The 19,595-nt window shown below is 50.8% G+C and overlaps 7 protein-coding genes across 7 annotated transcripts; 3 read left to right on the forward strand and 4 right to left on the reverse strand.

Moving 5' to 3' along the window:
* Positions 1–1,042: 1,042 nt before the first annotated feature.
* On the reverse strand, positions 1,043–1,982 carry ACET3X_000670 (uncharacterized protein). The gene is made up of 3 exons (XM_069447991.1): positions 1,708–1,982; positions 1,437–1,542; positions 1,043–1,337 (listed from the first exon to the last, which is right to left on the reverse strand). Exons 1-3 carry the CDS (start codon positions 1,851–1,853, stop codon positions 1,260–1,262), a joined length of 330 nt encoding a protein of 109 aa, XP_069310912.1. The 5' UTR covers positions 1,854–1,982; the 3' UTR covers positions 1,043–1,259.
* Positions 1,983–2,406: 424 nt separating this feature from the next.
* ACET3X_000671 (uncharacterized protein) lies at positions 2,407–3,500 on the reverse strand (the record flags this gene model as incomplete). The annotated part of the gene is made up of 2 exons (XM_069447992.1): positions 2,407–3,206; positions 3,260–3,500. 2 exons carry the CDS (start codon positions 3,498–3,500, stop codon positions 2,407–2,409), a joined length of 1,041 nt encoding a protein of 346 aa, XP_069310913.1.
* A 3,833-nt stretch (positions 3,501–7,333) lies between these two features.
* ACET3X_000672 (uncharacterized protein) lies at positions 7,334–7,729 on the reverse strand (the record flags this gene model as incomplete). The annotated part of the gene is made up of 2 exons (XM_069447993.1): positions 7,334–7,413; positions 7,462–7,729. 2 exons carry the CDS (start codon positions 7,727–7,729, stop codon positions 7,334–7,336), a joined length of 348 nt encoding a protein of 115 aa, XP_069310914.1.
* A 1,064-nt stretch (positions 7,730–8,793) lies between these two features.
* Positions 8,794–9,838, forward strand: ACET3X_000673 (uncharacterized protein; the record flags this gene model as incomplete). The annotated part of the gene is made up of 3 exons (XM_069447994.1): positions 8,794–8,796; positions 8,862–9,389; positions 9,443–9,838. The coding sequence occupies 3 exons, from the start codon at positions 8,794–8,796 to the stop codon at positions 9,836–9,838; spliced, it is 927 nt and encodes a 308-aa protein (XP_069310915.1).
* A 587-nt stretch (positions 9,839–10,425) lies between these two features.
* Positions 10,426–11,802, forward strand: ACET3X_000674 (uncharacterized protein; the record flags this gene model as incomplete). The annotated part of the gene is made up of 1 exon (XM_069447995.1): positions 10,426–11,802. The coding sequence occupies one exon, from the start codon at positions 10,426–10,428 to the stop codon at positions 11,800–11,802; it is 1,377 nt and encodes a 458-aa protein (XP_069310916.1).
* A 287-nt stretch (positions 11,803–12,089) lies between these two features.
* ACET3X_000675 (uncharacterized protein) lies at positions 12,090–15,559 on the reverse strand (the record flags this gene model as incomplete). The annotated part of the gene is made up of 3 exons (XM_069447996.1): positions 12,090–12,363; positions 12,422–15,000; positions 15,062–15,559. 3 exons carry the CDS (start codon positions 15,557–15,559, stop codon positions 12,090–12,092), a joined length of 3,351 nt encoding a protein of 1,116 aa, XP_069310917.1.
* Positions 15,560–15,997: 438 nt separating this feature from the next.
* ACET3X_000676 (uncharacterized protein) lies at positions 15,998–17,917 on the forward strand (the record flags this gene model as incomplete). Its single annotated transcript, XM_069447998.1, has 1 exon — positions 15,998–17,917. One exon carries the CDS (start codon positions 15,998–16,000, stop codon positions 17,915–17,917), a length of 1,920 nt encoding a protein of 639 aa, XP_069310918.1.
* Positions 17,918–19,595: the final 1,678 nt, after the last annotated feature.

The following is a 19,595-nucleotide window of genomic DNA, read 5'->3' on the forward strand; positions in this document are numbered from 1 at the left end:
TGTCTCCCCCTTCGGGCAACAAGCATCCTCTGGCACATCTCCATTTGGTCAGCAAGCTTCGTCAGGTCCATCTCCCTTTGGTCAGCAAGCGCAGCAGACAAGCCAGCCCTCACCGTTTGGTCAGCAAGCACAGAAACCAAACCCATTTGGCCAGCCTCAGCAAGCATCTACCCAGGCACCTGTGCAGTCAAGCCCCTTTGGTGGTACTGCATCGTCACAAACGCCAGCATTCGGTCAGGCGAGCAAGCCCTCACCTTTCGGCACCCAGCAGCCGCAAAACAACGCGACGCAGCCAGCAGCTGCTAATCCGTTCCTCAAGCCCCAGACATCTGCTGCCCCTGCAACTTCCACATCCACTGCCTCTCCTTTTGCAACTCAACCCCAGAACCAACCTAGCGACCCCCCGGCTCCTGCTCAAGCTACTTCTCAACTACCTTCAATCGCACAGCCTACCTCGGCAGCACGTCCCCATGTCGAGGGTGTCACACCAGACGGCAAGCCCATTGACCCGAAGGACCGGTACAAGGAGGGCAAACCAGAGGAGTATGACGGCGAGCAGGGCAGGATCTTAGAGGAGATTTATAAACGCGTTTCGCAACTAGGACGGTTTAACGATGATGAGGACATCCCGGTCACGCCTCCGAAGTGTGAATGGATAGCGCCACTTGTGCTACTGTGAAGACATCGACGTAGGTCAGATGTTCGGGTGCGTTTGGCGTCATGGAACATGATAGGCGTTTGGTTTTGATTTGGGCAGGAACGTTGCTCACAGAGATACGTATAGATGATAGGTTGAAATACGGATAAAAGCACATGCAGCGTCGCATCTGCTATGATAAAAGTTAGAGTTTGACACACCGAAAGATGAAGCAGTATGGTGCAGGCATAAGTGAATCATCACACGATCATGCGCAATAACAAGAGTCGTTATGTGAAAGCAGGAGGACAATGCCGAAACTGCAGTTGAAGCACATACGCAATACTTGGTGTTAGAATGCAATACCGGTTCGCCGTGACGTTGCCACTGGTACCCTGGACATCAGCACGAGCAACTAGAAATGTGTTTGGTATAAGATAGACACTCGATAAATACACGCTTTCGTAATGACTCAGCAGAGACCAATCTCGTAATGTACATGCGTGTCTCATCCCGCTGGCCCCGCGTGCAGCACTGCCTGCCCCGCTCGTGCATGTCCTCCTCAGCGTCTCGCTCACATTCTGCCGCTTATTCGTCGCTCGGTAGGTACTCGGTGGATTTTTTATCGCTTTTTCGCATCGACCTTGTCCTCGAGGGTGCGGACGTAGCCTTCTATCCGTTGGACGGCGGATTGGAGAGCCTGCTCTCGTTAGCAATGGCCCGCTTCCCATAGGTGACCTCCATATATCGTTACTCCATCCGCAGATATGTGCAGAGGAAGTATATTTGGATGACGTACGTAAATGTCTTCGGTCAGGAGCTGATTTGACACGCGGTATTCGTCAATGACATAGTAGTACATGCCTGCGCCGGATGTCGTCGCGCCGAGAAGGAAACCGAACAATCTGTCGTATGTTAGCCATATCCTTCTGTTCCACTTTGTCGCCGAGACGTCTACGTCTTCGCCTCAGGGTTCGTTTGTCGGCATATGAGAAAGCTTCCAGCCATAGTCGTATAGTCATCCCACTTGTTGCAACCTCTGCCAAGATAATTGCGAGATGAGCACTCACCCTCCCCTAAAAGCACCAACAGGTTTCCTGACTGGCGCAACAACAGCATCCTGCCTCAGTACCGCGCTTGTCTGGAATCCGCGGGAAGCAGCCATGGGCGATCGGACGCCGGCGCGAGCGGCCGCCCTCAAGAATTGAGTTGCCATTGTGTCCTTTGCTGTCTACTGGTTCACTCGGATCGTGGCTCGAGCTTGCGTCTCGGTCTGCGAGTGTGTGGATGGATCGTGGTGGTGGTGACGCTCGTGTGCCAGCCGTGACGTTTGTGAGCTACTCTCCGCACCACAAACAAGCAAGCTCGACTCGTCTGACCCGGACCCTTGCCAGGCTGTTGCTTATGTCAGCCACCCCACCTGTCCTCTTCGGGTAGACTATAACCCTTGTGGCGATGGCACTTTGATGTAAGACAGAATGTTGACAAAGCGTAACAGATCATAAGATGCCCAACAGTTACTATGGGATGAAGGTTCTTGTCGGCTTACCCCTAGTACCTAATGATCATTGCCAATGCAGATGGCTCAAAAGCAACACACACAACATGTACGCACAAGAAAAGAGAGTGGGAATACCTTGGTAGACTCTGCGCCAGTTTTGCCTTCGCTGCTTACACAACAATGTATATATCAATTTCGAGAAGTTATAAAAATAGTGACTATCTAATTATATTGCAACGCGGGCAAGGGGTATTGGGAAATCAATATACTAAGGAAGGGAAGGTTTGCTGACGGGTAGGGTCCTCGTGCAGTCCGTCAACTTGAGCAGGTCTGTCTTCTCTACACCCAACAAACTCATCCTAATGTACGCCTTCGCATAGTCCAGGTTCCAACGGACTTGATTGCCGACATAAGCGTTCCAATCACTTTTGATCTCGGAATGTTTCGACAGTACTTTGTCACTCGGGAGTACAAAGACCTTTTGGTCTTTAGAGATGCCCACGGGATTGGTAAGCGTATCGTTGTAAAATTCGACGTCCCAGACACCAGGAGTGGTATCGAGGGGCTTCTCCGCATACTTGGTGTCGACAAAACGTTGTTTGGCTGTTGCGTGGGCGCCTACGAGCGCTGCGAGATCTCGTGCTGTGAACCCCTTCTGTTTGAAAAGGTCAATCATCTTGTTGGCATCATCGCGAACATCGGGTAGAAGACCGTTAGGTGCAGCTTTCGTAGCGTCGGAGCGGCCAACAAAGGTAAACAAGCGTGGTCCCTTCGGACATGATAGGGTGGCGTGGTTATGCGCATATTGGACAAGATCGGCGTATCCAACCTTGTACTTGGCCTGTACACCGCGAAGAAGTGTGCGAATCTTTTGAAGGCCGTTGTTCTCTGGTCGATTTTCTTCGCCAAAGTCCATCAACAGCGATCCATCAGCGCCACCATTGGGAGCATTTTTGTCCCAAGACCCAGCATCATGGAAACCCATACGGACTGCAGCACGAGCATTATCGTTACATTCTTTGTCTGCTCCAACGAAGTGCTTTGTGAGCTCGGCAGATACGTCATACCCTAAAGAATTCTTAGTACTTCAGTGTCATCGAGAGAGATTTATCAGAACTTACAAGCACAGCATTTGTCAACACTGACCAGTGAGCAACTTAGCGGCTTGTTCGTCTTAGTGTCGTCAACAGGCGATTTCTTGCCAGCCAAAATATCAGCAATAAGCTGTGCGATGCCAGTGAGAGGTCCGTCGAGGATATCATCGATGATGCCCGTTGCAGGTCCACGTTGTTCCAGGGGAGTAGATGTCGCTATGGAGCACAAAGCGAGGAGAGGCAAAGCCAGAGATTTACTTAAGACCATAATGAAAGTAAGAATATGTAAAGACTGACAAGAGTATGAACAAATTACTAAGAAAGCCAAGGAGAGATGAGCAACTATGAGCTGGTAAGGAGCGGAAAGTTAAGGAGTTTGGAACATCCTTATACCGCGCAACGGTCTACTACAGCGGGCGTATACAAACCCTAAAGGCTTCAGCCTTGCCGATCCCGTCCAACACGATCTCAAGACGCAGAACAGTTGAGGCCAAGCGAAGCCGTGTCGACAAGAAAGATACAGCTCGGTCCCCGAAAGAGCAATCTATCCTTGTGAGTTTGGGCCAAGCCAGCCGCTTCAAAGCGACGTGGTTAGGGGACCGTGGCCAAACAGCTACCAGCCGATGGCAATGACTGCATTATTCAGGGCCAAACCTAGAATGGTGACCTTTGCAGACAAGTACTCTCGGGCTTCTCGTAAGCAGTGCTGGCGGTCCAATAGTCCCCGCAGAGTCCAAAGGGGGGGGGGGGGGGCGGGTTGCTAAGCCTTCCGAAGGCACGCGTCGAAGAGGGCAACACTTTTTTCGCAGCACCCCCAAACGCTATTTGGCGCACCCCAAAAGCTCTGATGGGAGTAATTTCCCGCCCCAAACCTTCTAAAATATCAATCCCAAATGATCGGATAGAAGCAATCCTTTACCTAGAAATTGCCTAGTTGGGTAATAATCTCTCAAGGTGTTGATCGATGAGGATATTTAGGCAGCCTACCTAGGTAAGAACCTTTCATCCCGAGGTGTCATGTAATCTTTTTGGGTGCGCATACTGCGCGGATGCCACCAGCGCGCAGCCGCGAAAACGCCCCTTACCGAGGATACTGCATCGCCATTCTCTATCACCGCTAGCTTCTCGTTCTCTCGAATGCTAGGTACGAAGCAGATATCATGTCATATCTTCTCTGCGGGCGCATGGTGACTTGCCCAGATCTTGCTGGACTGGGTACCGAAGCTCGCATGCTCGCTTGGTATGGCAAGGGTCAATTCTCTCCGCATGAACATCCGGAATTTGAGCCCACGATCCGCAAAAAGCAATTTGACTTGCGGCCCCATACCCTGGATTCTGTGAGATGACTGAGTGAGGGGTTTTGTGTTTCAGCTAGTGGAGCCACTACCGTCATCTGAGACTGCCCAACTTCTGATTACCTATGCCAAGGCCCCGAAAAGCAACGCGGTACCTAGGTATCGAGACGTCTTACGACGTTGCCTAAGGCAAGCAACACCAAGGCATGGAGACGCTAACCTTCATACCCAAGGATCGAGTAATGACGGCAACAGAGGAGATGATGCTGAGCCTTCGGCCACTTAAATGTACGTGGACGGGCTGAACAGAGAGATGGACCACAGAACCGCAGTCTAGTCGAGCAGCCGATGCTGTGGAGAGTAGGAGCCACCAGGAGACTTCCAACTGTATTCAACAGCATCGGCACAGCATTTCAGACAACTCAATGCCTTGCGAACTTTATTAATTCAGCAGGGTGGCTTCCAAAGTTGTTCTGCGATTGGTCTTGGTACTCACAGGCCTGAGCATCACCCCTATTTCTAATAATGTTCGCGACGCTGATGTCGAGAATGGTGTTGAGCAAAACGCGCCCTGACGCGCATATAGAGAGTTTTGAAAGCGAGGATCTTGCAGGTACTTGTGCTGACCGCGCTTCGCTGCAGGCAGTGCAGCCTGGCACTACGGCTCAGAACTAAAATGCAGTTTGATCCGGTGGTCGAGTGCCAAGCGAGATCCTAGTATCGGTCACAGAAGCCATTGTTAGACCAGACCGCCCTAGAAAGAACTGTGACAGTAGAGGTCTCCAGAAAAGAAGAGCGAGTTTGTTTGAACTTTGCATACCCTACCTAAGAGGTATCGTTCGCGTTGTCTCTCCTGGCCCGCAAAAGCATGAGCTTGAAAAAACTACTTACTTGTTTCGTGCTTAACCCAAACCCGGGATTGAACAATGCCATACTGCTAGGGGATTCAACGAAGTTCATACGGAACGCCATTTCAGGAATATCGCATTGGTGGAGTGGGAAACGAAGCAGCACCCGCAGCGCGCCTTGGGTTGGTGGCTTTAGCGGGAATAACAGTCTTGGCAGACGGCATACAGAAGTGCCGACAAGCGGAGGCCTGGAGGCGTCACGCTCTCCCTGATCTTCATGCATCAACACTATGGGCCTTTCCGTGTTTACCATCTCAGCGTCCAAACAACACTTCGAAGCCTACTGATACTTTCCTTCTGCGATCTCGCCACTTCAATTCCGAACCCGCGGCCATTATCACGTCATGCACACAGATGTCGCGCCCGGAATCCTCTGGCAACAGTCCGCCAAAGCGTCGACGTACAGTTGAAGGATCGTGCTGGCCCTGCAAGCAAAGACGAGTCAAATGCGACCTCCAAAAACCCACGTGCCGCCGGTGTTTCACTTCCAAAACAGAAGACTGCAGCTACGACAAATTGCTACTCAGATGGAAGAAGCGACCTGCGAAAACGGTGCCCGAGTGTCCACCACAGCTGTCCATAGAACGCTCCCTCAACAGCATTCATCTGGCAACTAATGAGCGGAGAGCTCTGGAATACTTCAAGGGGCGGTTATGGCCACTATTTTCGACTCTCCACGAGCCAGTTCCCCCACCAGTCGCGCTCGCCATGCGCTCTCAGCCAGTTCTCCAGGCCTTATGTGTATTTGCAGAGGAACACCGGGCCCTACAAGAGCGAGGATATTCAAGACAGACTCTGGAAAGAAGACGCCTCCAGTGCTTATCAACCATCCGCGGTCAGCTAAGTAGGGACCATTGCGAGAGCGCCTCGCTTTCTGCACTCCTAGTCGCAGTGCTGCTGTTGTACTTTCTTGAGGGCTATGTAAACTGCATGTCAGATGATGCTTCGACCCGCTGCCACCTTGCGGGAGCGATCGCGATCATCAACGCCATGGGCGGCTTCCATTCAGCGTGGTCGCTATCGGACAGAATCACTAGAATGTTACTCTCAGAACTAGCGTCTACTGATCTGACCGATGCCCTCCTTCAAGATAGAGAACCCTCGTTCCCACCCACCATTTGGGAGCACATGGAGCCCGGATCCGTATGGTGGGAATCCGTTCCTAATACTAAGTCGCTTGGATCCGTCCTGTCAACTCTGTCTGAGATGAGTATATACCGGCACAAGCTTCAAAATGGGACGGAATTCTGTTTTGACAAGGTACAAGCATTTGAGCGCGCGCTTCAACCTACGTACTCTTTGCTAGCTTCTCCTAACGGGGATGCGGAACAAGACCTTTCCTACCTGGTCGTGACAGCATCGCGGTCCCTTGTCCAGTGTTTTCAGCATGCAGGCCTGATCTACCTTTACAGTGCTATACGTAACATTCCAACCGAACATTTCCTCCTTCAACAACATGTTCATGCGTGCCTAGAGTGCATACAAGGCATGGATACAAGATCTAGAGCGCAGAACTGTACTCTTTTCCCACTGTATGTAGCCGGCGCACATTCACTTTCGGAAGCACACCGGAACTGTGTCATGAACACGCTTGAAAAGATACACAAAAACCTGCGATTTGACTCTGTCTTATCTATCCGAGAAACTTTACTGGTACTATGGGAGTCTTCCCGTAGCCCTACCACTTGGAGCGGAAGTTTCAAAAACAGTGCTATGTGTACACTAGTCATTTGAACAGAACACCCCTGTTCTTTCTTGTTATGGAAGGTTACGATCGCTCATACTAAATGCATGCGCATTGGATGTAAGCGAAAGAACGTGTAGGGAACGGCTATTCGCGACACAAAGGATCCTTTGGCCATTGTACCCTACGTTCATTATACGTCGGTTCCATACTCCTACTCAACCAGGGCCTCCACCTCAATTTCGATTTGCATGCCTTCAATACCAAGTTTGGTAATCTCGACACATGTCCACACTGGCCGGTGATCAGGCATAACCCGCCGCCAGCCTTCAATGCACATACCAGCTGACTCATCGATGTTTATGTGGTACGATCGAATAGCGTAGACGTTCTTCCAAGACAGACTCTCTTCGACCGACTGGAGAGCCATTTCGATATTCCTCAGCGCTAGCTCAACTTGCGTTCGTGCATCTGGGGCCATGTTTCCTTCCGCATCCCAACCGCCCTGGCCCGATATCCGCACGATATTCCCTACTCTGACAGCTTGCGAGTAATGGAAAGCCTCCGACTTCGATTCGGTACCCGCATAGTTTCCGAATTTTGCAGGCATATTGGAGATATCGATGTGCAAGATTCAATTGTATCGAACAGAATCCTCCAAAAGTTTTGCAACGGTTGTCGAGTGTGACATAGGTTTGTCTGATGAGGCCTTCAACACATCTCGGCAGTCGGGAGCTTCTTATATGCCCTCGCAACGTGTGGGGCATGTTTTTGTTGTACGGGTGAAGTACGCAACACAGCTCTGGCCCACTTCGCTACGCATGCGAATGGCACGCATACAACAGTTCATCATGATGGGGACAAGTTCTGAACTAAGACCGGTTTGTTCGTACAGAAGTCCTGCGACTCAGAAATGCCCGAAATTTGCCTTACTCCGGTATAGGCGAGTTCGCTATCATTAGATAGCTCTCCCCGGGGGCCTTAGATGCGGCATCTTCACGATTCACACCCGATGCAAGCAGACAGATTCTCGTTACCGATAGCAATGATCCCATAAGGCCAATAAAACTTCCCGAAATGGCAAGTTCGCAGGCGTCATCTTGCCACGAACTGTGGATCCGGGGTTTAGCGTGTCGGTATCTCACAGCTCGGGCTATACTACGTCTGGCAAGTACAGCGGCCAGTTCAATCGACCCACATTTCTTGCAAACCTATCCAAGGAACCTTGCGCTAGAAAGGTAGATAGTCATCAGTGGTGTCATTCGCCATCGACAATGTCTATTCCCACAGTGCTCTAGCATCCAACGTGTCTTGTCTTCTGCTTACAGTACCTCCCATAACAGCCTGCAAACACATCACTAACACATTGCGGATATGGTTCCATCCGACTTTGTATTTACGCCTCTAGGCTTCGCGGCTTGTGTAGTTCTAGTTACACTTTCACTATTATGGCGAGGCCTTAGTAATAAGTGCAGCACTCTCCCCCAAGCTCACAATGAGAAACAAAAAGGTGCGGTCATTCAACTATCTTGCTCAAGTGGACGACACTGATCCTTTCAAGTTGCATCCATACCGTTCAAAACACCATTGCCTGAGCCGGCGGAAGGCTACAAATTAGAACTTACAGACCCCAAACTATACCGACCGTTTCGCCATGGCCCCAACTTCGTTACCATGGTAAGGGATACATGCACAAAATGCATGTGAGACATACACTGACTTCTTACCTACGAATCTGCCAGGGCATTCGGAAGATGGACTGGAACGAATGGATTGAAATGGACTCAAACTTCATTCCTTATCATGACGCCAAGGTACGCGAGCTCAAGAAAGACGTTGCATCTCGTGTGCAATATGTCGATAACGAAGTCACACGACTAGCCTGCTTTGAGGTTTTGGACGAGTTGACACAATATCTCACACATCGCTACCCAGAAGTCTTCCAACTGCACGGCGACATCCTCCGTAACACGGTTACCGCTGAGGAGTTTCAATATCCGGCACCAAATCCAACGGAGGCTATGGTCACAGCAGCAAAGCTTGTACAGGACGATCTTGTAGTCATGGTACTCAATGAGGATGGTCAATACCATATAGATGCCGGAGCGGTCTGCTTACCCGGCTTCTGGCGCTTGACTGAGAAATACCGCATGTCGCTCGACGAACTCCACATCGAAGCCGGGGTACCTCATTACCAAGAGAAATTGCAAAAGGCGATGAACCGGTTCTTTGCCAATATGACGTGTGAAAAGCCTGTCGTTCGAAACAATGTAACTTGTATACCCGCTCCGCTTTACAAGCTGTTGGTGCTGATCAACTTCAGTTCTTCATCCAACTCGATGACGGTCTAGCGTGGTCCCACCGCATGGGCGACCAAAACTCCAACACAGTTGCCTCATGGGCTACCGCCAATTCCGAAGGTCTTCGTGTCGAAGATATCCACTTCCGCTCGGAAAGGCAATCGCTTCGACGTCTTCCAAAGTCTAAAGCCTTACTCTTCACCATCCGAACGTATTTTGAGCCGGTTACTACCATTGTGAAAGAGCCGCATGTTCCCGGAAGATTGGCAGAAGCGATTAGGAGTTGGGACGAGACTGTCAGTCACTACAAGGGAAGGGAACACTGGGAGGGATTGCTGCTTCCATACCTAGATGAAGAGCATAGGAAGCAAGTTGAGAGTGGGATGTTAGAGAAATCGGAAGGTGAATTCCCCTTCTGATGTATTAGTTAAACATGTTCCGAATCATCAGCGAGAACGATGCCAGGAAAGCCTCTCAAAAGACGTAGATCTACTGCCACACTTAGTGTTTCCAAATGCGCTGATCGGGACCCGCATGTAGGAGCTTTACATATCGCCAAGAACGCAACTTGATCGAGGTCTTGTCTACTTCAGGAAGTGCGCTAGACATCCTTCTTTAGATTGGGATAATAGTCATAGTCATAACAAAGTCAAATTACGAGGCAGATTTCTGTCCAATATCATTCAGATAGCATCTTTTCCCGTCATTAGGCGCGCTGTTCGCTACTATTTGTTCACATGTAGATTAGGGAAATTGCGAACATAAAGGCTGATAAGACGGTCTAAGTGATGGCCTGAAAGTGTCGTGGATGATGACGCAACGCGTTCCAGCGCGTCGCGTCGCTTAACGCCGTGCCATGCTTATCTCCGCATGAGCAGCCGCCACCCAGTCTCGCCATCCAGGGACAATCACTACAGCGCCTGAATCAGCCCCCTCTCACCTAGTCTCTGCCTATCCACCAGCCGCTCTCTCAAAGCGAGTGGTGTCGCATGCGAAAAACCTTACGATGGTCCTCGGTTTCGAACGCATCAACGAGCGCACCCAGCGTCCAAACGCGCACATCAACTTCATTCGCACCCTCCCCGGCTCGACATCCTCCATAGCAGAGAACATACTCAACCGCGTTGCAGCAGTATGCTACCCCTTCATGAAGTCGCACATGGTTCTCGTTCAAGCCCTCGAAGAGTTTCCCTACAACACCGAGTTTGTTGGCCGCAACTTCAATGCCGGCGAGGTCATACAGCTAGTCCTCCGGGACCGGAATGGAAGATGGTTGCCACAAAGGATGGTGGAGATGGTCATGGTGCACGAGCTTGCGCATTGCAAGCAGATGAATCATTCAAAGGCCTTCTGGAAGGTTCGACATGGGTATGCGGCGGAATTGAGGGCGCTTTGGGCAAAAGGATACACTGGTGAGGGGCTTTGGGGTAGGGGTAGAGAATTGGACACAGGAGCGCTACAGGCAGATGATGGTGAGGCAATGGACGTGCCTGAGCATCTGTGTGGTGGTACATATGGACGGAAAGGAAACAAAAGGAAGAGAGGCGGAAAGGAAAAGCCTACACTGAGCTATGCAGAGAGAAAGCAACGGAGAATCCTCAAGAAGTTCGGGGCCGGAGGACAGGCGTTGGGAGCGGATGACGATACGAAAGTCAAGCTGGAAAAAGGTGTGCCGAAGAAGGGCAAGCCTAGAGTCGCCGGTAGCGCACGAGGACGTGATCTGAGAGCAGCAGCGGCATTAGCACGCTTTGATCCAGTCAAGAAGGAGGAAATTACCATCAAGAAAGAGGACCCTTCGTCAGACAGCGAAACAGAAGACGAGTTTGTAGAAGGCGATCAAGACGGTGCGGCAGTAGACGTAGACGGGAAGAGCATGTTCGACGATAAAGGTCGCGCGCTCATCAAGATCTGCGAAGACGACAACGACAACGATGGCGATGCAAGGAGAGAAATGGATGAGATCCAGGGGTTTGCACCACAGCCTAACCCTACGACTAAGTCGGTACCGTCCAGAGCCTCGAGCAAGCCACCGAAATTGCAGTCACAGAAGACGAAACCTGCTTCAACGACTACCTTACGTTCGACTGCTGCCCCAATGCCATCATTGGAGTCGGTCATCCCTCAGCCTGAGATCTCCAAACCCCGTCATGACCCCGATACTCCTGCTTCACAACTTCGGCCACCACAGAGCTTTACCTGTCCCGTATGTTCTCTTGAAAACGACGTAGGGGCGTTGACTTGCGCCGCATGCGCAAACGTACTCAAGAAACAGTTTGTTCCAAATCACTGGCGATGCAAGAGCACTGCTTGTGAAGGAAGTCAGTACGTCAATGCTGGGGATACAGGTGTTTGCGGTGTGTGTGGAAGGTCGAAGAAGAAATGAGATGGAATTGATGCAGCGAACAAGTGAAAAAGTGCTTGTTGGTGGCGGCAGCGATGGCTGAATGATTATGATACCCCGTTCCTTTCGAAGTTTTAATTCGTCTACAATGTAGGGGAGCAGTTCAAGAAGATGAAATTCCAATGTCATAACTTCATTCTGTGCAACAATCATACGCTAAGACCGACAGTGGCAACCACAACACCTATTCCATGGTGGCCGACACCAAGGTATGCATAGTAATGACCAAAACGCCTTTACCATCTCTGCCTTTACAGATATTGCCGATCCTACCTCGCAATTCTCAAATGTGAACCGCCCACACTCTTCCTAGCGCTAGTTGGTACACCCACATTCCTTCCACTATTTCGCCTCATACCTTCTAGCTTGGCTTTTAATTGTTCGTGGATTTTCCTGTTCTGCGCCCAGCCATCAGCCAACTTCTGCATGCGGATCGCAGCGATAACGGCGATAATCGCAGACTTGAGCTTGGGCCGGCGGTCGTGCACAGTGACGTCGGGGGTAATGCCCATTTGAGAGATGAGATTGAGATCTTCCTGATTACTGCAAGGTGTTAGTGGCTGTATTGCATGTCTAATCAAGTAGAAGAGTTGAGACATACCATTCGTTGTAAGTTTGAATCTGCATCAAGAAGAACTTCTTTTGGTACCCAAGGGCTTCACGGAACGCCTCTGCTCGCGAGCATCGTGCGCGGAGGAACTGGATTTGCTTGGCGAGACCGTTGATTTCTTTAATATGGCGCTTTGTAAGGGTTTCCGCCTGTTCGTCAAGATCGATCGCATCCTGGTTGGCCTTCTGTTGGATCGCCTTCGACGACGCTTGTATGAGACGAAGCTGCGATTCCTTTTCGCGAAGGTGTGACTGCAGGTCTTGCAGTTGACGCTCAAGAGCAGATTGCTGGTCGCGCGACGTCGACTTGGCTTCAGATAAGAGCTTGCGATGTTGCGCGTCCTTGTCGCGGATTCGTGATTCAAGGTCGCGAATTTTACTCTCAAGAGCAGCCTTCTGTTCTCGTTGTTCTGCACGCGACTCAGATTGCAGAGCTCCAACCTGGCTCTCCTTTTCACGTATCATAGACTCCAGCACGGTTATTTTCTCTTCGAGCGAGGCCATCTCTTCGGCAACTTCGTCGGCGTCTTCTTGCAGAACTTCTATCTCGGCTTCGAAATCGTCCTTCTCGCGGCGGGCGTTCTCTCTGAGCTCTTCCAGAGCTTCCAGGCGCTCTTCCGCTAGTCGTTGCAGAGCATCAACTTGGCTCCTCTGTTCGTTTAGCTCATCGCGTATGTTCTCGAGCTCATCGTCACGCTTGCGTACCAGATCCTGCATGACATCAATCTGGGTATCGGGCTCGTCGGCGTGGCTCCTCAATGCATCGAGCTCAGCTTCCCTGTCGGAGATTGTTTGTCGTGCTGTATCCAACTCGCGTGTTCTATCATTAAGGTCATTTCTGAGCTGCTTAAGCTCCTTGAGTGCTGTCTCTTGCGCTTCGATCTTCTTTTGCAGACTGGTCATATCACGCTCACGGGCTTGCAACGTTGACTGCAAGCCGGTGAGATCTCGAGACAGCGCATCTCGCTCGCGTGTGATCTTCTGAAGTGCCTCAATCTGTGTGTCCTTGCCAGACACAGCAGACCGCAGATTGCGCATTTCACTTTCGATGTCTTTGCGTTCCTGTCGAAGAGTGGCTACCAAGGTATCGCGGTCGTTGTTACCTCTGCGCAAGACCTCCACTTGCTCGTCTTTGCTCGACAACTTCGAGACCAGGTTGTCGCGCTCACGACGAAGATTCGAAAGTTCGCGCGAGAGGTTGTCACGTTCTCGTGTGACGTTGTTGAGCGCCTGCACCTGAGCATCTTTACTGTGTAGATTCGAACGAAGGCCGGTAAGCTCTTGAGTCGCATCATCACGCTCACGTCGTAGCCTATCCAATCCATCCAGTTCACGATCCTTCTGGTTGAGATCACGTCGGAGCTGTTGCAATTGCTGTTCGTATGCGGACGCCTCGCGTTGTAGACGTGCAATCTGCTGCATCGCGTCTTGGTGTTGCTTGCGGAAGTCGTCCAATTCGTCGGCTCTTGATTCAGCAGCGTCGACTCTTGACTGCAGTAATTCGATCTCAACACCCTTTTCGCGAGTGATCTCAACCACCTTTTGCCTGGCGTCGTGGGCGGATTGTTGCGCTAGTTGAACTTGATTATCGCCCTGAGACTCTGCCAGCTCCAAGCGTTCGCGTAGAGCATCCATCTCAGCTTCCTTTTCGTTCTGAATGGTCTGAAGGCGCCGCTGCAGCTCTCGGAGTTCGGCATCCTTCTCACGCTCCATCGAACGTAGGCGCTCCTCAACAATGGAAATCTCATGACGTTTTTGCTCTTCTATGGCTTCAAGATCGTTTTCGGCTTCGTCAAGGCTTTCGTTCAGCTCTCGTATTTCCTGATCCTTCTCGGCGGTAGCGGAGTCAAGCTTAGACCTAAGGGCATTGATCTCGGCGTCCTTCTCACGTTCGACTGCGCGAAGCTGCTCCTGGATATGCTCGATCTTCTCACTCTGGTCGGCCAGTCGACGGTCCTTTTCCGCAAAGTGATCTTCTTGTGACTGTTTGGACGATTGCAACTGTGCTTCTAATTCGGCGATGCGTTCAGCTTGGTCCTTGAGTTGGCGGTCCTTCTCCTCGGTATTAGCAGACTGTGAATTTTGCGCATTCTTTAGTTGCTCCTCCAAGTCTCTCATCTGCTCATCCTGCTCGTCTAGCAACTCGTCTCTTCTCGTGAGCTCTGACTGTGCGTGCTCCAAGTCTGCTTTGACCTGGTCCAACTCTTCATCGGCACTCTTCTCTTGTTCCAGTTTCCTTTCCAGGCGCTCCACCTCCTCGGCACGTTCGTTGGCCAGCCTTCGAAGCTCATCCATCTCTTCGCGCATGCCTTCATCGACGTGCCGCCGCTTGACCTTCTCGGCGTACTCGCGTAGCTGCTGCTTGTATGTGTCCAGCTCTACCTCGGCCGCTTTGAGGTCTTTGGAGTATTTCTTGATATCACGCGCCATTGTAACCTTCTCCGACTTAAGGTTGATGTTCTCTTCCATGGCTTGTCGGTTGAATTCCGGGCCCATCTTTTTCAGGTTCTCTTCGAGGAAATGGATTTTGAGCTTGAGTCCGAAGTTCTCCTTGTCGATCTGCTCCAGACGCTGCAACTGTATTAGAACATGCTTGGTGACCGTGGGTGGGGCTTAGCGGGGGTATACATACAGCCTCCTGCTCCCTCAAAGTAAGCACATTTCCGTTTCCGCTATCCATCTCGCCTTCCGCCCGTCTGGGTAGTGCTGTGGGTGTACTCATAGTACTCGAGTTTGGATCTGGCAGCTGCGTCCGGCCATCGACGGAATCTGCAAAGGAACTCGAATGTATGTCGAACGTGCTGGCCTCGGGCAGCGGGGTATTGCTGACTTGGAAGCCTGGCTTCATCGCGGCGGGTGTTGTGAGCTTTCCGTCGAGCAGTCCGTTGACTTGGCGCGTCCGATTCGCGGTTGCGCTCTTCAGCATGGGCGTAAATTCGTTCTTCGCGTTCAGTTGGCGTCGGGCAGCAAGCGTCTGTCGCGGAGTTCGGGCGCCGCTCATCTGCTTGAAGAGATTGTCGCGGTCTGTCGGCGCATGGAACGTCTCTTCCATGCTGAATGAGGGCTCGTTGATGGTGAAGCGCGTCGTGTCGCCCACCTCTGTGCGAGGTGTATCCGGTATGTGCGCCATGATATGTTATGCACTCTAGTAGCACACGAATGAAAGAAATACAAAGGTCCTATGGGGCGCACCTCAGTCGTGCAAGTGCATCTCGTTCCACTTCGTAATAGTATGGATGTTGTTTGTTTGGGCACGCTCGGACCAAGACAGGGATGCAGCCTTCCGCTAGCCCATGTAGGCAAGAAGCCGAAAAGCGTGTCTTTCCCATGTCACGTTACCTGTTCGCCGCCTACACCAGAAAATTCATTGCAGGCTTCATCTTTTCCGCTTCAAGTAGACCTACACGGCTCTTTTGGGAATACCTCGCGTACAGGCCTAAGACCTCGCGGCATCGGATCGAGACTACCTTCACGAACGTCTGGCCCCGGCATAACAAATCCAGGACAAATCTCAGATTGACTGACCTGGAGAATTGGACTCCATAACCCGGACTGCAGATACTGGAGAATGGACGGCCCTCAGGATGATCTCAAATGGTTCGGCGAAGGCTTCGATGGCTTCCCCAAGAAACTGCCCGATGATGTCGTGGAATACATGGTCTTCATCATCGACTCTAGACTTTCAGACATCAAGACAAGGGAAAGATTACAAGCCTTCCAACGCGCTCTGAATGTCCTGGAAAAGAAGTTCCTCAAGGAATACATATGGCAGCGTGATTCCCTTGCGCTTGATCTAGTCCGGGAAGAGCATCGGTGGCTGCTGAAAGGACGATCTAATTACGGCGACAGCGTCGCAGACGAATGGCTTATAGTCTACCTCCTGCGTGAATTGAGTAAAGAGTTCAAGGATGCTTGGATACGCATTTATGACAGCGATGGAGAGTTTCTTCTAATCGAGGCTGCGAACGCGCTACCGAAATGGCTAAATCCCGAGGTTGCCGAGAACAGAGTCTGGATTAATAGTCATCGCCTGCTGATAATCCCACTAGGGAAGGAAGAAGACCCTGCCCCTTTGACGCAAGCGCAGGCTTTGCAGATTATTGAGGCGACACCAGCGCGACCGCAGCAGTACGGCAAAGTAGAGAAAGAAGCTTTCCATCGCTTAGCTGGATATCCCGCTGCGATATCTGAAAATCAGCACCATGCAACGCTTCCGCTGCCAAGAAAGGTTGCGCATATCTTGCATATCAACCCGTCCTACATTGCACCAGTGGTCGAAGCCTTTTATCTTCGAGATCCCATCTCCATCCGGCTTATACAACCCGAAAAGTCCAAAATCCCCCTCACATTCCCGCCAGAAGATTTTGTTAACGTAAGCGTTCGCTTCACCAAAGTCCTTTACGCCCAGCTTCTAGGGCAGCACTGGGAACCCCAGGCGCCATGGGATACAGCACTAGAGCAGCTCGTCAAGTCTGGTACACCGACTGAGAAAGCGGAAGTTGGCATCAAAATCACAGCAGGCATGCAGATGCTCATATCACACTCCTTGTACGCCTCTCGTAAACCGACGCGTGAGATTGCGCTTCTGTTAGAAGATCTGGAAAATGGTGATGACGCACTCCCCACCAACGCCGAAATTGCTAGTTGGCCTAAACGCGAGGACGATGAGAAATGGCTCAATATCGACTTCTCTGAGTTTGAGAAAGAGCTGGAAGGCAAGGGAAGCGGCGCAAAAGGCGCGTTTGGGGACAAGAATGCGGAAGAGAATCTGAAGAAGATGGTTGCACGCTTCAACGACTTTCTGGCTGACAATGAAGCGGGTATAGAGGGTGCTGATGGAGATCTGGACCCTATGGATGTGGACAACGATTCCGACGCTGGCGACAGGGGATGGGAAGATCCTGAAGACAGTGACTCTCCAGCTGAGAATGATGTGAAGAGCAAGGGTAAAGGCAAAGCAAAAACCAGGGATGTTGAAGATGAAGGCGAAACAGATGAGGAGGAGGACGCAGCGGCTGATGCGGAGTATGCGGAGTATGAGCAAGCCTTCGAAAAGTTCATGATGTTGCCCGCAGCGGAGAAAGCCATCCTCACCGACGAAGCTCGTGCATTAGCTCTCGAACAAGACGCCGAGAAGGAAGAAGACGAGGAAATCCAAAAACTCACCGAGATGATGGAGGCTGAGCTCTTCAGCCACGGCGCACTGAACGTCAACCCCAAGTCGGGCCATAAACCAGGAACAGGACTTCTGTCTGATAGTCAGAAGAAAGGTAAAGGAAAGCTTCAGGAGGTTGCTGAAGAGGACGAAGACGATGAAGACGATGAACTTCTGGATGAAGACTACAATCTCGCCGATAACATGTTGAAGGCCTTCAAAGGCCAAGCTGGGATGGCAGGCCCGGCAGGCAACATGATGAGGGCGATGGGCGTGCAGTTTCCGCAAGACGCTGACGATGAAATCAAAGGTAGCAGTAGCAAGAGTAGATAGATAAGTGGAGCCTAAGGCTTTCTCTTAAATCATGATAAAGGCAACGTCCTACCGTGGAATCGAAACTCCGGTCGGGAACGACAGCGTGAGCGTCGGTGATATTGCACCAATCATTCTAAGAACTACAGATCGCAGCCTGTATGAAAATACTTACTCCGCTGCTGGACTGTCTCCCATGTATGCTTCATTCATCCATTCATACTGCTTTCTGCTCATCGCCAATCCCAGCGCATCTACCTTTTCCTTCTTCTTATTAGTAAAAACCTCCTTCCCCGTCTTATGCTGCTGTTCTTCGACCAACCTTCTATAGATTGGCGAACTCTCAGCTACCAACTTCCGTCTTCTTGTCATGATCTCGGTCTGACTCTTCCCTTCGATACCCGCAAGCATCGCTATCTCTTTGTCATCCTTTCCCGCTACGTACAGATTCAAGATGGTTTCATCTTCCTGGGGAGTAAAATCGCGGAGTGGTTTACGTCGCCGAAGCGCGAGAACGTCTTCGGGAACTTTTTTCCTTGCCAGGAGCGTTTGCCATCGAGACTGAATGGCCATTTCCGACACATTGACCTCCCGGGCGATCTCAGTAGAGGTCAGATCTTGTCTTCGGCCATCGATTATGGCATCATCGATTTCAGAAGTCCAGTCCGTGGAAGCACTTTCATCCCTCTGTCGAATAATAGTATAGCGGTGTTGTACAGATAGTGCGGAGCGGTCTAAATCGATTGCTGTTTCTTTGTAAGTTTTTTTTTCTACGCTGATAAGGTAGAGGAGCCTATTTTCCTCCGCAAAGTTCCAGCGACGTGACCCTTTGAGGGGTTTGGGTGCAGGTGGTTGGCGGCTTGATTTGGCGTTCATGGTAAGATAAATGTCGAGCAGAATAATTGGGGTGGATCTGTTGATTTCGGAACTCATTACCGTTTTAGTTCCCAAAAGAGAAAGATTGCCTGTTTATATAGAGAGGAGGGAGCAAAGTTGCATGGTAAGTGTCACTTCCGCAGGCGTTATACAGACAGGCGACGAAAGAAGTACAGGCTCTCACGATACCGCCACCACTACTATTCTCTAACTCAAGCTACAGATAAAGCAAATGAATGTAATGTAATGTAAAGAGGAGTCAGAGTTGAATAGTCTCAGCCTACAGTACGTCATGACTCTTAAACATACCAAGCTCTTAATACCCTTCATATTGCCCTTGTATTAGTGTCCGGTAACATGTCTACACCATGTCGAACCAACCAAAGTTATACATATAGCCAGCTTCCAACTGAAAGCACTGTACGCTCTCAGACATCGAACACCATGAACTCCTCCATAAACTTGTCCGCATCTTTGGCCTTTTCTTTCTCTTTCATTTTCATATTCCACTCCACCTGTCCAAATACCGTCATAAATCTCTCCAATAGTTGGGCTTTCACTTTCTCTGCACTCAACTTCACTCCCCACTTCTGCGTATACAGCGAATTCTGATGTTGAAGGGCTTTTGCCACTTTACCACAGAGGCATCGCAGGAACTGCAACATGCCACTGTGAACAGCCTGCGAACACGGATGTACAAAGTCAGTGTATGTCTCACATGTATCTTGTATAGCCATAACTTACCCATCTACCATCGTCGCCACAAACGGCGAGCCCTCGCTCCCCGATTTGTTCCTTGATAAGTGAATGCCATTCGTAGAGG

This window comes from Alternaria dauci, chromosome 1 (genome assembly GCF_042100115.1).
Source record: "Alternaria dauci strain A2016 chromosome 1, whole genome shotgun sequence".
NCBI classification, from domain to species: Eukaryota; Fungi; Ascomycota; class Dothideomycetes; order Pleosporales; family Pleosporaceae; genus Alternaria; species Alternaria dauci.